This window comes from Aspergillus pseudotamarii, assembly GCF_009193445.1.
Source record: "Aspergillus pseudotamarii strain CBS 117625 unplaced genomic scaffold BDV38scaffold_18, whole genome shotgun sequence".
NCBI lineage: Eukaryota > Fungi > Ascomycota > Eurotiomycetes > Eurotiales > Aspergillaceae > Aspergillus > Aspergillus pseudotamarii.
In genome coordinates, this window is record NW_022475032.1 from 252,329 (window position 1) to 267,007 (window position 14,679).

At 49.5% G+C, this 14,679-nt stretch overlaps 6 protein-coding genes across 6 annotated transcripts; 3 read left to right on the forward strand and 3 right to left on the reverse strand.

Annotated features, from left to right (window-relative positions):
* Window positions 1-143: 143 nt before the first annotated feature.
* Window positions 144-1,673, reverse strand: BDV38DRAFT_270176 (major facilitator superfamily domain-containing protein; the record flags this gene model as incomplete). The annotated part of the gene is made up of 4 exons (XM_032057099.1): window positions 144-406; window positions 491-584; window positions 652-1,530; window positions 1,581-1,673. 4 exons carry the CDS (start codon window positions 1,671-1,673, stop codon window positions 144-146), a joined length of 1,329 nt encoding a protein of 442 aa, XP_031915035.1.
* A 661-nt stretch (window positions 1,674-2,334) lies between these two features.
* On the forward strand, window positions 2,335-3,186 carry BDV38DRAFT_270177 (MBL fold metallo-hydrolase; the record flags this gene model as incomplete). Its single annotated transcript, XM_032057100.1, has 1 exon — window positions 2,335-3,186. One exon carries the CDS (start codon window positions 2,335-2,337, stop codon window positions 3,184-3,186), a length of 852 nt encoding a protein of 283 aa, XP_031915036.1.
* Window positions 3,187-3,384: 198 nt separating this feature from the next.
* BDV38DRAFT_243344 (transcription factor with C2H2 and Zn(2)-Cys(6) DNA binding domain) lies at window positions 3,385-5,124 on the reverse strand. The gene is made up of 3 exons (XM_032054215.1): window positions 4,943-5,124; window positions 4,416-4,890; window positions 3,385-4,343 (listed from the first exon to the last, which is right to left on the reverse strand). Exons 1-3 carry the CDS (start codon window positions 5,092-5,094, stop codon window positions 3,774-3,776), a joined length of 1,197 nt encoding a protein of 398 aa, XP_031915037.1. The 5' UTR covers window positions 5,095-5,124; the 3' UTR covers window positions 3,385-3,773.
* Window positions 5,125-5,310: 186 nt separating this feature from the next.
* Window positions 5,311-6,222, forward strand: BDV38DRAFT_243347 (putative isochorismatase family hydrolase). The gene has a single exon (XM_032054216.1). The coding sequence runs from the start codon at window positions 5,426-5,428 to the stop codon at window positions 6,023-6,025; it is 600 nt and encodes a 199-aa protein (XP_031915038.1). The 5' UTR covers window positions 5,311-5,425; the 3' UTR covers window positions 6,026-6,222.
* Window positions 6,223-7,286: 1,064 nt separating this feature from the next.
* BDV38DRAFT_291700 (sulfatase family protein) lies at window positions 7,287-9,388 on the forward strand. Its single transcript, XM_032061804.1, has 5 exons — window positions 7,287-7,641; window positions 7,693-8,171; window positions 8,225-8,711; window positions 8,774-8,886; window positions 8,942-9,388. Exons 1-5 carry the CDS (start codon window positions 7,311-7,313, stop codon window positions 9,290-9,292), a joined length of 1,761 nt encoding a protein of 586 aa, XP_031915039.1. The 5' UTR covers window positions 7,287-7,310; the 3' UTR covers window positions 9,293-9,388.
* Window positions 9,389-9,795: 407 nt separating this feature from the next.
* BDV38DRAFT_270180 (putative beta-glucosidase precursor) lies at window positions 9,796-14,147 on the reverse strand (the record flags this gene model as incomplete). Its single annotated transcript, XM_032057101.1, has 3 exons — window positions 9,796-11,377; window positions 11,496-11,535; window positions 11,639-14,147. 3 exons carry the CDS (start codon window positions 14,145-14,147, stop codon window positions 9,796-9,798), a joined length of 4,131 nt encoding a protein of 1,376 aa, XP_031915040.1.
* Between the last annotated feature and the right edge of the window lie 532 nt (window positions 14,148-14,679).

The following is a 14,679-nucleotide window of genomic DNA, read 5'->3' on the forward strand; positions in this document are numbered from 1 at the left end:
GTTCCGATTGGTGGCTCAGCCGACTGGAACCATGGCAAGCGCCAGGAACAAAACATAAAACGATTTCCAGAAGAGGACTAAATATAGAAGTTTCTTCAAGTTTATACTATGGAGGACCGCCGTGAAATACTCCATATTCGGCCTCAGACTTTCTCCCAAGCCACAACCAGAGATAGCCGGCTAGAGACACTACAATCGTCCCGGGGTAACTCAGAACCTGGACAGTCTCCCGCCGGTGCTGATGGGGAGTCTCCTGGCGCTGACGATTTCTTCTGGGATATCTTCCAGCCTCGCAAAAGTAGTGTGCATAGAGATGCGCCGATATACATGAAGCCGGTAAACAGTTGCGTGTGTAGGAATTCATCCCTTCCGGACGTGCGAAGTTCAAGGCCGATCGCCTCCCCAACTGTGAAAATCATTCGAGTCAGAAACCGGCAAAGGCATGCGGGAACTATGATGAACAAAGTGAAAGATAGACCGGGGAACATACAGGTCGCAGGAACCGAGCAAATCAGCCACATAATAGTTAGGAAGGACTGAAGGTCATCTAATCCAACAACCTCGGCCCCGAGAGGCCCAACAGCCTGGAGTCTCATCAGCCATGAACATCAGAAAGCTGTGCAGCCCGCAGTGAGGTCCGGCGCGACTTACAGTCCAGAAGGTACCAAAGAGGATTCCTGCAAACAAAGCAAAGCAAATGAGTGCAGTGTATGTCTTGGCGAACACCCAGAGCAGTAAACAGAGCAAGCCGCTGGTAAACGTGGCAAACGTGGTCATATTGATCCGTCCAACAACGTCACTCAAATAACCCACCGTAGGTCGACCGAGAATTTGGCCCACATTCATCACGGCGGTGACGATGGACCCTTGACTGGCGGACAACCCAATTGATCGAGAATAGGTAGCAAGCGAGTACCAGATGACCATGAAACCCATGACACTGAAAAAGCTCCAGCCGATGAACAGCCAGGTTTCGTATCTCTTGCAGAGGCTGAGGCGCAGGTTTATCTTTCTTCTTTCGGCTCGAGGTTTCTCAATGCGATCCCGTAAGAGGAGCACACAGATGGTATTGACCACGAATTGGATAATGGCCAGAATTCGATACGACCAACCACTGCCGAACCGGTCCAGCATGGCGTGAGTTGCTAATGAGTATATCAATCCTCCAGTACCGGTGCCTGCCGTTGTAATCCCTGCAGCCAAGCTTCGTTTCTGACTGAACCATTGGGGAATAATAAACGTGGTCGAGAGATACTGCAAGCCGAGACCCCATCCGAAGCAGACTCCCTGGCTCAGGTAGAGTTGCCAAACCTTGGTGCTCCAGGACGCTCCCAGGAGGGCCGCAGTCTCAAAGAGCACACCGAGAGCCATAGTTGCTTTAAGACCGAAACGACGATGAATCATGGTAATCAAGGGCGATATAACGAGCGCCTGCGATGCGGACAGTCCACCAATCAGCGCGAAATCAAGACTGGTACCACCAGATATCCTCGCATTTGAGATGAAATCTTCTAAGAAGACACCATAGCTCTGGGCAGGTTAGTTTGCAGATACTTAACGTAACGGAGACGCCGTCATACTGATAAGATTCCCCAATGGTGGGCATTGTTCCAGAATACAGCAAGGACAATCATCCAGCCGTAGCCTCCATCAACTGTATTTGAGTGGCTCATGTTGTAACCTGATGTTACTCAGGCTTACTGGAGAAATTGGTTGGGAATCGTAGATAGAGATATTTTGATTAACGCATTAAGGGGCTTGAGCGGTGGTTCGTAGATGAGCAGCCCAATGAGAAAAAATGGAAGTAAAAAACGAAAAAAATAAAATAAAAATAAAAATAAAGGACAAATAAGAAAAACCGAAAACAAGATAAGGGTAAACAAAAGGGCTACAAATATATCCACAATGTATTACCAAGCATCTTCTGATTTTCTCCCTTGTTAACGGGAATTGCAAATCATGTTGAGGCAAAGATATCTCGAGAGAGTGGAACCAATACGCAATAGTCTTCTGATGAGAGATCATAGGAGAAACGTAGCAGTCGAGAATATTTGGCAATTCGAACTGAGTAATCAGGAACAAAACATTTGTAAGAATAAACACTCGCCGGTGGGTACTATGATCGATTAAGTCTGCCTCATAATCGTTATAAATTCTTCACAAGTTACTAATACTCCGGTGGGAGCGATGACTAGGAGAGAACAATATCGACAAGGATAGAGGTTTCACTCTACGAGGCTTTGGATATTTAAGAGCCCCAAATACCATGCTTCTGATCTCGTCTACATTCTTCGTTTGACACAAGGTTCACTTTACTGTTGCAGATCATTCACAATGGCATCTCCATTCAAGAGCGTTGTTAGCATCACGCACGTCACCACCGCAACCGCTATCATAAATATTGATGGCATCAACTTCCTCACTGATCCGGTGTTCTGTCCTGCCGGATCACAATATATCTACGACGGTTGGGCAAAGGCCCCCAACCTCAAGGACTATGGATTTGAAGGCCGCCCTCCCAGTGGCGTCCTCCGGAGCACCGAAGGCCCAGCATTGCAACTTCACGACCTTCCTCCGATCGATGCGGTCCTGCTAAGCCACGAGGATCATGTCGATAACTTGGATCCCTTGGGCCGCCAACTCTTGGACGGTCGCAAGGTCTTCACGACTCCCGACGGAGCGCATAATCTGCAGCCCCGGCCAGGAGTCGTTGGTCTTCGCCCGTGGGAAACCGTCTCCACTACAATCGGAGGCAAAGAGTTCCGCATTACTGGAACCCCGTGCAAGCACTTCCCAGGTGGCGAGGTGACTGGCTTCATCTTAGAGTCGGAATCGTTCGGTTTCAACGCCGCCGGCCTCCCCAACGTGGTCTACTTCTCCGGAGACACCGTGTATATCGACGAATTCGAGAAGATCAAGGAAAAGTGGAACATCTCCGTGGCAGTTCTCAACCTCGGCAACGCCCTTTTCTCCCACCCGAACGGCATCATCCAAATTACGTTTGATGGAAAGCAGGCAGCTCATTTCATGCGGGTGACTGGCGCCGAGATCATGGTGCCGATCCATTTCGAGTCCTGGGAGCATTTCACCGAGCACCGGGACGATCTCCTGCGCGTGTTTGAGAAGGAAGGGGTGGCCGACCTTGTCCGCTGGCTTACTCCAGGGGTGGAGGCTCGCATTATCTAGTCTCATTACATCTGTATTTGTTACAGAAATTGTGGTCAAGTCACTGGTGTGTGACGTTTTATGTACTGTTTGATATTTTACATCCACAGGTAGAGAAAAGTTAGCATCTTCTAGATCGTGTTGCTTTAGATGGCATAAATATAGATTCTTTTATTTTTCCGTACGCCAAAGTCACCAATGAGAAATCAATTCATCAAACTCGTAACTGCTCGGTTTGACCTCAGGGCATGGTTGTTGCCGATTCATGCGCTGTCAGTACGTCTCTATGCTTGCTGAAGTCGCGTCGAGCCGGATCATGTGTCGGTAGACGACCGTTATTATGGTTTCAGTAGCGTGTAACTATTGTTTTGTAATTTATTATAATCACACGTAACATGTTTATACGTCTCATGGTGCATCACAGGAATATTGGCAGTCGTCAACTTCATTTTGATTGAGCGACTCAGATCATGTTGAGGGTGAGCACTATATCATAAAAGGTTTTTCTCAGTCTCCCTGCGCTCTTCGGTTTTCTTCTTTTCATTTATCAGATTGGAAATAATCATACGTGCAGCCCTTACATTATAGAGATACATATGGGATATGAATCAAACCCAGTTGAACCCCGGATCAACATCATCCAGCCGCTCCCCACTTTCAGATATCAATTTGAACTCACGACCTCCCTCAGGATTCATGCCTCTGGAGGTTTGGGCCAGCAGATTGGACAGTTCCATATTGGACTTAGCCTCCCATAAATGATTGCTATCTGGAGCTGGGAACCGCAGGTCAGAAAGGCATAGTAACCGGGAGTTACTATCGCCTTCTGGTTCACCTGGGCGGGCGCTCCGGCACCTGTTACATACCTTATACAAAGCTAACCCTAAGCGCTTTATCTCTTCTACTCCGACCCATATACAGGTAACATCGTCAATATCTTGATACCGCCCGAGCATCGCGGGGTAAAAGAACACATTGTGTCTAAGACACGTCTGTACCAGAGCTGTTAATATCCTCTGGTCTGATACGGGAAGGTGGATGGTCAAGTCAAGTGAGTGAGAGTAGTGTGGAGCCGACAGGAGAGAGAATATCAAATAAAGAAGGACGCCTTGATAGGTGGCAATCGGCCAAGTCGACGCTGGTCTCGGTTGCTGGTTACTTAAATCTTGCCAGGTTGCCTGTATGAGGTTTGTTGACCGTTAGTGTTCTTTAATCGCAGTACGAAAAAGAAGAAGTGCTGAAAAACTAACCTGTTGTTGTCGAATACAAGCGCCCAGTCTCTTGTGTAGATCCAGTGCTGACCGCCGGCTAGAATCCTTCCCGGATACCCACATGCCGATCATCACCACAGCATACAGAAGGAGAGATGGCTCATGTGAAGCACTGAAAGTGGCGGGATGAAGAAACGGCCACCGGGAATGGAAGCGAGTGAAGTATAGCTGGATGTACTGGTCAATTTGGGACTGAGGATCATTTTGATTGAGCCCTGAAGGTTCCGGATCTATGGCTGCATCGAGAGAAGCATGGGCTACTGGGGCATCTGGCTGAGGAGGCACTCGATCCTCAAAGATACAACGATGTCCCCTTTCTCGACATTGCTTGCATGGGCTTCCCCCTCGACACCGAACTTTGCCTAGGCGACAGGAACGGCATGCACGAGTCGCACGGGAGGTTTGTATTTGTTCCTCTTCGTGGTCTCGCCGTATGTGCCGGCGGAGAGTGTCGCTGTGGTAGTCAGTCGGTACCATACGACAGAGATCTTGCAGAGTAACACTACCTGCGGGAGAAACTGCGATCACAGAAGGGACAGGCAGCTGTGCGAACGCCTGAGTGTTGACTCTCATGCCGAGCTCGATGCTCCTGGCGCCGGTAACTAGCGCTACAGCCTTGATAGCGACAGTAGAAGCGACCTACTCCGTTTGCAGGCATTATAGGCACGGCAAATGTACGACACTAAACGATTAGTATGTTGGGATAGAAGTCAAGACTGGGGCAGTGGCACTTTCTCCGGATATCCCACCGGAGCGGATCCCACCGGAAGCCCACCGGCATCCCACCAAAGCGGGATCCCGACAACCCCACCGTCCGATTACTGATATCAATCAAATGGTATGAGCCACCGAGGAGACTTGACCAATCGATCACAAATCAGACAGCGCCCTATTTAAAACGGGCGTGAATCATTCCAACAGACCAAATTCATTCCAACCCTCATAGAATCAAACCTGTCATTCCTCAGAGAAAATTTACTAGCTCAGCCATGGCTTCCAATCCTCAATCCTTCCGCCAAACCATTGGTATTCCTCGTTCGACAGCCTCTGTCAAGGACTCCACTTTGATTATCATCGACGCGCAAAATGAATATGCCTCGGGCCACCTGAAGGTCGAACATGTTGCCCAGAGCCGCGAAGTCATCGCCGACCTACTGTCTCGGTATCGCAACGGTGGTAACGGCTCCAATATCGTTCATGTGGTCCACGAAGTGCCGGCCGGTGCCCCCGTGTTTACTCCGGGAACTGCGTTAGCACAAGAGTTCGAGGAGCTCACACCAAAGGCCGGCGAAAAAATTGTCACTAAGCACTTCCCGAGCTCTTTCGCTCAGACCGATCTCCACCAGTACCTGAGCAGCTTGGGAGATCTGGGCAAGAAGATTGTCCTGGTCGGGTATATGGCACACGTGTGTATTTCCACTACCGCTAGAGCTGGCAATGAATTGGGCTACGATGTGGTCATTGTGAAGGATGCGGTGGGCGATCGTCATATCCCTGGTGTTGCGGCCGACCAGCTGGTGGCGGTGGCTCTCAACGAGTTAGCCGATGCATTTGGAACTGTTGTCTCTGCCAAGGAGATTAGCTCTTAGGCTTGTCTTGTCACGTATATCTTGTATTGAGCGGAAATGCGGCGTTTTTCTGCGTCTTTCTATACTCCATTACTCTATGCTCTGAAGGATATCAAGAAGACGGCCGTTATTTGGTTCATGTTAAAGGTAGTTATACAACGACTAATAGCAAATGTTATGTTTGACGTTTGATAAAGATAGCAGACCTTCAAGCAGACATGTATCCCAAGTCTATCTATGCAGAAAAATTACCTCTACAGACCCTCGGCCGTGCCATGCCTTTCATCCCGTCCCAAGAAGCACTTCTTTATTCCGAAGTATCTAGAATTACCCCGCGAAGAGACAATGTGGGGCTCTCTTCAAGCGATGGATTACTAGCCTCTCCAGGGATGGCACTGAATGGTTATCCACTGGGGCGGAATCTTTAGCGTCAATGTCAACTCCACGTGGAGTCGCTGTTTGATGAAATCCTGAACCGCACAACTAATGCTTTGAAATCGGAACATCGTAAGTATATCCTGATGAGGAAGTTGCACCGGGTTACTGCCACGGCGTGTGCCGAACTCTCTCCCTGGGCCGTGGTTGACCGTGCCATCCCGGTGGGAGAAGCCGACAAGTTTCAGACGGTGTATGTGGGAGAATACTAGTCCCCACTATGGTTGAATGTTCCAATAGTTTCATAATTTAGCTAATATGAGCTACTACCAAAGGTTCTGGTAATACTATGAGTAGCCTGCATGATTAGGAGATAGTCAACATGATTGATTACGAGGGTCTCCAACCATTGGGACTGTTATGGGAGCCACCGACTTGAGGAAACATACCTCAAAGGATGCATGACATCAGCGGGAGCGAGAGCTTGATCTATGGTGTATGGCAATTCTTTTTGGCGTTGCACTTCTTGTTCGGATGATCCACTATGCATGGATTGTCTCGTATAATATCCGTATCACAACCTCGTCGGTATCCCGAACAGAGACCTTGGCAAGACAAAGAGATGAAAATAAAAAATAAGAAAACACATTTAAAAAACACGCTAGATAGACAAGTAAATAGATTAAAGTTAATCTATCGCCGAGTTTGTGGGGAGCAGAATCCCACTATCTTCGCCGAATCCTTCAGGGTGCAAACTCTATTTACGAGCTTAAGATCGTCGTGGAAACTGACTACTATGGTATCCTCCGAGACCCATAGGGAAGTGGTCCAAGGGACATTTGAAACCATAGATTTTGTGCTGTTTATATAGCATCGATCTGTCACCAGGTCGTCTGAATCATCAGAGTTCAGCTCAAGCTCAGCAATCGAGATGAGGTTTAGAAACGAGATTCTGGTTACATTAGGCCTGCTTGGAGCGACTGAAGCCAGCCTGGGCCCAGTCGATGCCACGAAGCATGTTACCCAACAGGATTCAGTCGCGAAGAGACCTCCAAACTTCCTCTTCATTATGTCTGATGACCAAGATCTCCTATTGGATTCGCTATCCTATACACCGTTGACTATGAAGCATTTGAGGGACAAGGGAACCACCTTCAATAACCATTTTGTGACCACTGCTCTCTGCTGTCCGTCAAGAGTTAGTTTGTGGACAGGACGTCTGGCACATAACACCAACGTTACAGATGTCCACCCACCGTGGGGTAAGTGCCTTATCTGGAGAAACCCTTCACTGTTACTGACGCATCGAGCAGGCGGATACCCTAAGTTTGTTGAGGGAGGGTTCGATAAGAGCTTTCTCCCTGTGTGGTTGCAACAAGCAGGTTACGACACTTACTACACAGGGAAGCTGATGAATGCACACTCCATCGAGAATTATGCCAGTCCACATGTCTCTGGCTTCAATGCATCTGACTTCCTCTTGGATCCCTACACGTATGATTATATGAATGCTACTTACCAGCGGAACCACGACGCTCCAGTCAGTTACTTAGGAAGACATACAACCGAGGTGCTGACGGAGAAGGCCATGGGATTCTTGGAAGATGCTCTAGCTGGAGAACGTCCATTCTTCCTGGCCGTGTCGCCAATCGCACCTCATTCCAACATGAATGGAACATACGGTGGCGGAAGTGGGCCTTTATGGATGGATGAGCCTATACCAGAGGACCGGCACAAACACCTTTTCCCTGAGGCTAAGGTGCCTCGGACGGCTAACTTCAACCCAAAGGAGGTAAGTTGTCTCTCTCCTATAAGGGGCTTTTCGAGAGATTGACTGGAAAGCAGCCTACTGGAGTTAGCTGGATCCATGACCTTCCATTTAGAAACGAAACTGTGGTCGACTATAATGACCATTACTATCGCCAACGGCTCCGTGCGCTACAAGGCGTGGATGAGCTCGTCGATAGCCTTGTTACTCGGTTGGAGCAGAGTGACAAGCTTGACAATACTTATATTATTTACACCTCGGATAATGGCTTTCATATTGGCCAGCATCGACTCCCCCCTGGAAAGACATGCGGGTTCGATGAGGATATCCGAGTCCCATTTCTCATGCGAGGCCCTGGGATCCCAGAGGGAGCGGTGGAAGACTCTGTCAGCACCCACATCGACCTGGCTCCCACCTTCTATGAATTGGCTGGCATTCCCTTGCGGGATGATTTCGATGGTGCTCCTATGCGCATTCTAAGCGATAGCGTGGGAACTCTGCATGAGCATGTCACCGTTGAATACTGGGGACAGGCGATGCTTGAGGGAGGACTATCCAACCTTGGTAAGACCTTGCTATAATTCTTTCCATATTTGCCTTCTTTAGAGTACTGACATTTGAATCAGGTAAGCCAACGGTGCCGAACAACACGTACAAGGCTGTTCGTATATTGAGTGAAGAGTACAATCTCTATTATTCTGTATGGTGCAACAACGAACACGAACTTTATGACCTTACGGTATGTCATCGGGCCACTGGATATGAATACTTCTAGAGAGCTGACGAATGAGTAGAGCGATCCGCATCAAATTAACAACCTGTATGCCAACGCACAGGCAGATAGCTCGCCTGAAACCCAAATCATGGGACACAGCCTTTCGAAAGTAGTGCCAAGGCTTGACGCCCTCCTTTTGGTATTGAAGTCCTGTAAAGGGACCTCTTGCATCGAACCATGGAATGTGTTGCATCCCGATGGATCCGTGCATAACCTCCGCGATGCTCTGAATGAGAAGTATGATGCCTTCTACCATTCTCAGTCCAAGGTCTCATTCGACCGATGTGAGTATGCATACATCATTGATGCAGAGGGCCCTCAACATGCACTGGCCTATAGAAATGGATACAGTCTGGATGCGTGGGTATGAAGCTTAAGGGTGGGTCGCAGGTCATGACAGGCTGAGTTTCTGGGAAACAAGGAGTGACGAATGAACGTGATTATTCTACAGAAGATACATATGAGAATAGATTGGCTATCGTGAAACACACTTACAGAGCATTGTAAATTACTACAACCATCTCCGACAATCAAAGAATGTTATGGGCTACACACATCTCCTTAACTCCACAGCGTGCGATCTATCTCAGTGACAGCTGGCTTAACTTAAGACCTTCCATGATGATATGCACATTTTGGTGCTACTTAAAACAGTATCTGGCTCATCTGGGACCAGATATGATGACGTGGGCGTATATACATGGCAACTATACATGCCTATGATCGTAGCGTACAGTACATAAGGCCTGCGGCGGTGATATTTCAAAGTTTCCAGCTTGCTTGCAGACGTGGTGCTTGCACCGAGACATTAAAATGGGCCACAATTGCACCCGTTTGTTCTCGTGGGGAGGGGATACGAAGATAGAGGTCACCTTATAAAAGTCTTAGGTCCAAGTCCTGTGAGTCAACTAAAACGGACTGGGTTAACTGATCATGTAACAGTTCTCTGCTCTCTCTCGCAAGCGCCGACTCAACCTCGACAGCTACATCGCGGATCCGTGACATCGAGGCCGCCGCAATCGCCCACACATGCCCCATGGATTTGAGGACGCCAATATTGAGCGCTAGGAAGTTGCGGCCTGTGCGAGTTGACTGTTGGGGATCAGCGGTAAAGATAGCGAGTTGGACGATGGAACTTAAGACTAGCGTGCAGACGAAGAAGGGGCTATGGCTAGTCACAGCTGTCGTTAAGGAGGCAAGTTTGGATAGGTTAACCGCCGCACCATATACTTTGGCTGTGTGTATTTGGGGGTTTGTTGAGCTCGACGCGAAGGTGGGGGGTCGAGAACAGAAGATGTGACTGGTCACTGGTAGAAAGGCGAGGAGATATGATTTCGGAAAGTGTAAGTATATTGAGGCGCAGTGCATTATCACGAAGGACTGAAAGATCATCTGATCCACGTCACCATTGTGATGCAACATAGCTTGCTTGCCGCTGGGCAATCGGTGAAACCAGGCCGAGATGGTGACATCGAGAACATTGATAGTTTCATGGGAGACATGATTCCCGCTCGCTATCAGGCACTTTCGAAGTATTGTTGCTGCTTCTACTCTGTACGCCGCGGATGAGAAATCGCCATCGTTGTGAAAAAGGGTTTGACGATCCATATCACGAAGTGAGGTTGGAACGAAGCCTAAGCGCCCATCCTGATATTCGTCCATTTCACAAGGCAAGGGAAGGTCTGGTGTCTCTATTGTTAACTGTAGAGCACCATCGACTTGTACAGCCGCGAGAAGGGTGTCGATAATGAAGATCTCCCACCACGTACGCCGAGCACTCTCTGCCCTCAAAGGATTCTGGATCTCCAAAGCTTCAGAAAATCCCCGGCAGTGAAGCCCAAGATCCAGACTCAAAGCAATCGCCTGCCCCAGGCATTCCTTTGCCTCTCGCGGTTGGGTTCGTGCATGCATGATAATAGATAGGAGCAAAAGGGCTTGGACCTTCTCAAGGCTGGCGTCTGCCTCCTGAACGGCCGCTCCAAGCTGATGGGTGTGGTCCGGAACATTGCTGGCAGGGAGGTAATGCAGGCTGACAAACTGTACCACATCCAGCAGGTAGCTGGGGGGAGAAGAATGCAGGAATGCGTCGCGAGGTGGCAGGAATGGGTGCGCTTGATGGAAATGGAGGAAAAACAACGTAACCAGTTGGTGGTCGATCGGAGGGGGAAGCGAAGAACAGATGGCCTCCCCTTGTGAGGCAGCACATGCTAATGAATCTAAAGGGGTCATCATTGCATTGCCAGTGGGCTCAACAGGTAGTGGAGGGTAGTCTCCTATTGCACCTGAATAGGGCCAAGGCCGTCCTCGTCTGCCTCGGCGACTCGGGACAAAGTGGCAATAGAGACTCAGGTCCTTGCACCGGGTACATCCTGTGAGATTACCATCACACTTGAGATGCTTTTCGCGACAGTTCAGACAGGCAACGGGGACAGAAGGAGGTAGGGTGGAGGAGGGACTCGACGAAGGGTCCATGTTGTAAGGCTGGGTGGATTATCGTGAAATTGAAAACGATTGAAACAATGGGATGCGGTCGAAATTAAATACTGTATTCAAATACACGGCAATCAGCTGACCCACTAGTCAAGACACGCCACTGGACAGATTGAACCCTAACTGTCGAAAGAACAAAATAAATTACATCTATTTTATCTATAGATTTATATCATTTACACCACATGGAATTCCAGTTCGCGGTGAATATCCACCGCACTGGTACCAACGAAACAGCGGTATCTGCCTGGGTCTATTCGCCATGAACGAGACTCCTCATCATACCAACGCAACTCTTCCTTGTCAATCTGAATAGTAACGTCTTTTGTTTCTCCGACAGGTACAAATACCTTGGAAAATCCGGCAAGCGTCTTTTCATAAGTGACGAGCCCTTTCTTTTGGATCTGTTCAGACGGACTGACGTAGACCTGGACTACCTCGGAGCCATTTTGGTCACCAACATTGGAGATGCGAGCATGGACCGAGATGATGGAGGATGTTGTGGTGGTCATGTTCCCATCAAGGCGAATATCGCTGACCTCAAAGCGCGTGTAAGACAATCCATACCCAAACGGCCAAAGAGGCGTGATACCGTGCTTGTCAAAGTGACGGTATCCAACCAACACCTGCTCCCCAAACTCGCAAGAGTCGTTGGCTGCCTGCCCGGGGAACCATGCATGAGAACCGTGGTCCTCCAGCTGGCGAGGAAAGGTGATAGGAGTTTTACCGGAGAAGTTGCAATGACCTAGGAGGGCATCTGCCAAGGCATTCCCGTTCTCCTGACCCTGGTACCAGGCCATGACAATAGCGCGTGCTTGATTCACCCACGGCATTGTTACTGCGCTGGCTGCCTGAACGACAACGATCGTATTAGGATTGGCGTCACATACTGCCTGCACAAGCGCGTCTGTCTGGCCTGGCAATTCCATGTTGACGCGATCGCCGCCTTCACCTTCCGAGTCCTTATTATGGCCGACGACAAGGACAGCTACATCGGATGACTTGGCGCAATCCACTGCGCGACCCAGCATTGCTCGCTCATCTTGCTCTAGGGCAAGACCAACCCGCAGGCCTGAGATATTCGGAAAGAGGGTGTTATCAAAGGATTCGATCGGCGGTAGTGTCACTACATTATCCACCCTCAGTCGATATGTTCTCCCTGCCTCTAAGGGCATCCGAATAGTTCGATCTTCACTGGAGCATCCTAGGAAGCCTGCAGTGACCCGTGACCACTCCGTATTATCAATAATCAATTCATCGTTGATGAACAGCTTGGCCTTGCCCGTATTGGCCACACTCCAGGTATACCAGCCCGATCCCTGGGGTGTCACAATGCCAGATGCCTGGTAGCAATAGGCGGTACCCTTGAGCGACTCTGGCACATCACCATCACTGAAGAGATATACCAGGGAGTCATCCCAGTAGCTGGTTGCTACTGCAGGTCCCTGAAATTCATGTCCAGCGTAGAAAGCCACCTCAAGACCCTGCCGCGAGCCGTCCGGTGTGGTGAGCGTGGCACCTAGTAGCGGTGGGCGGAGACTGAATGGAATACCAGGTTCATAAAGAATTTCCGTCTGTGGATTGGCTTGTCGGATGGCCGTCGTAATGCATTCTTCGGGGGTGGTAATGTAGAATGGATTGACAGCAGCACTACCTGCCCCTCCCGCGGTTGGACGGCGGGCATTGGGGCCCAAAATAGCAATCTTTTGTAGAGTAGAGGGTTTCAGCGGTAAGACACCTTCATTCTTAAGAAGAACGAGTCCGTCCTGTGCGGCCTCACGAGCGATCCGATGAAAGGTCGGGTCGTCCGGAGCTTTCTCGGATTCAGTCCCATCGCCCTTCAGAGCGCCGCCGGAGGATGACTGGGACAGTAGACCAACCCCTTCCAGTAGCTCCAAGATTCGTCGCACACTGGGATCGACGTGTTTGGCGACGTCGACCTGGCCTTGTGCTATGGCAGCGAGGAGCTTGTCCCCACGTCGCACCGGTGGTCCCGGCATTTCCAAGTCGGTAGTGGCGATCAGGCTCTCAACGGTGCTGTTCAATCCGCCCCAGTCACTCATGACTATCCGATCAAATTGCAATTCATCACGCAAAAGTGGCTTCAGGATGGAAGGACTTAGGTCGGCGTGATATCCGTTTATCTTTGGATAGCTCACCATGGCGGTCAATGGGCTCGCATCAAGGGCCATCACAAATGGTTTCATGTATACTTCGCGAAGAGTACGCTCATTAATTGTTTGGTCGACATTAAACCGTCGCGTTTCGGTATCATTCGCGATGAAGTGCTTCATGCATGCCGCGGCACCTTCGCTTTGAATACCCCGAATAATCGCAGTTGACACTTTCCCAATTAAATACGGGTCCTCGCCGTAGCCCTCGAAGTTGCGACCACCTAGGGGCGATCGTGACAAATTCATTGTTGGAGCTAGGAGGACCTGGCAGTGCTTGCGTCGTGTTTCCTCTCCTAGGACGCTGCCCACTTTCTGGACTAACTCCGGATCAAATGTGGCCGCCAACGAGATGCCACAAGGAATGAAAGTTGTCAGTGAGCCGTATGTCCATTTTGACCCTCTCGCTCCAGCTGGCCCATCCGTCATCTTCAAACTCGGAATCCCCAGCCTATCGACGTTCGCTGTTTCCCACATGTTTTTCCCGGCCAGCAGGGAGACCTTTTCCTCTAAGGTCAACGCCCGAAGTAGTTCTTCCACTACGGGTTTCTCATCGTGAACCATCTTCGGCAGTTTCGGGACTCCCTTCGAGGGAGATCAACAGAACAGAAGAATGAGAGTTACAAGAAGAAGAAGAAGAAGAAAAGTAGAGCGTAAAACGAGTCAATCTGGAGACATTCCTCAGTTTGATATTCCTCCACAACTTTAATACTACGGAGTTCGATAGAGAACCCCCAAGTCGGTGTCATAGTATACTGCTCGTATCTGGGGCATCTTTGCCACGCAGCCTCGGTGGAGCCGACACGACTCGGCGACACCCATTTTGGTATCGTGGAATAAATGGGCCTTCGCCCCACCGGTCGCCGAAATAGTGGGTCAATGGGAGAGGCTCCGTGAAAAGATGATTTAAACTCCCGGTGGGATAATCTAGGATCTGGAGCCAAGACAAAGAACTGAACTCCTTGGAGCCAGTGTACGGGTTGGAAGGTCATTCGCATATTTCCGTTTGCTTGGTGTGCTCAACTGCTTGTTTTAATATCGGGATTGCTACTTCTATCTTTCTTTACATTCACACACTCTTTCACATAGATATATA

Coding starts and splice junctions, on each gene's coding strand:
- BDV38DRAFT_243344 (XM_032054215.1), bottom strand. CDS start 5,094: ATGCCTGCAAACGGAGTAGGTCGCTTCTACTGTCGCTATCAAGGCTGT. Junction 4,891..4,942: donor GATCGCAGTTTCTCCCGCAG/GTAGTGTTACTC, acceptor TGACTACCACAG/CGACACTCTCCGCCGGCACA. Junction 4,344..4,415: donor CTTGTATTCGACAACAACAG/GTTAGTTTTTCA, acceptor AACCTCATACAG/GCAACCTGGCAAGATTTAAG.
- BDV38DRAFT_291700 (XM_032061804.1), top strand. CDS start 7,311: ATGAGGTTTAGAAACGAGATTCTGGTTACATTAGGCCTGCTTGGAGCG. Junction 8,172..8,224: donor CTAACTTCAACCCAAAGGAG/GTAAGTTGTCTC, acceptor ACTGGAAAGCAG/CCTACTGGAGTTAGCTGGAT. Junction 8,887..8,941: donor ACGAACTTTATGACCTTACG/GTATGTCATCGG, acceptor ACGAATGAGTAG/AGCGATCCGCATCAAATTAA.
- BDV38DRAFT_243347 (XM_032054216.1), top strand. CDS start 5,426: ATGGCTTCCAATCCTCAATCCTTCCGCCAAACCATTGGTATTCCTCGT.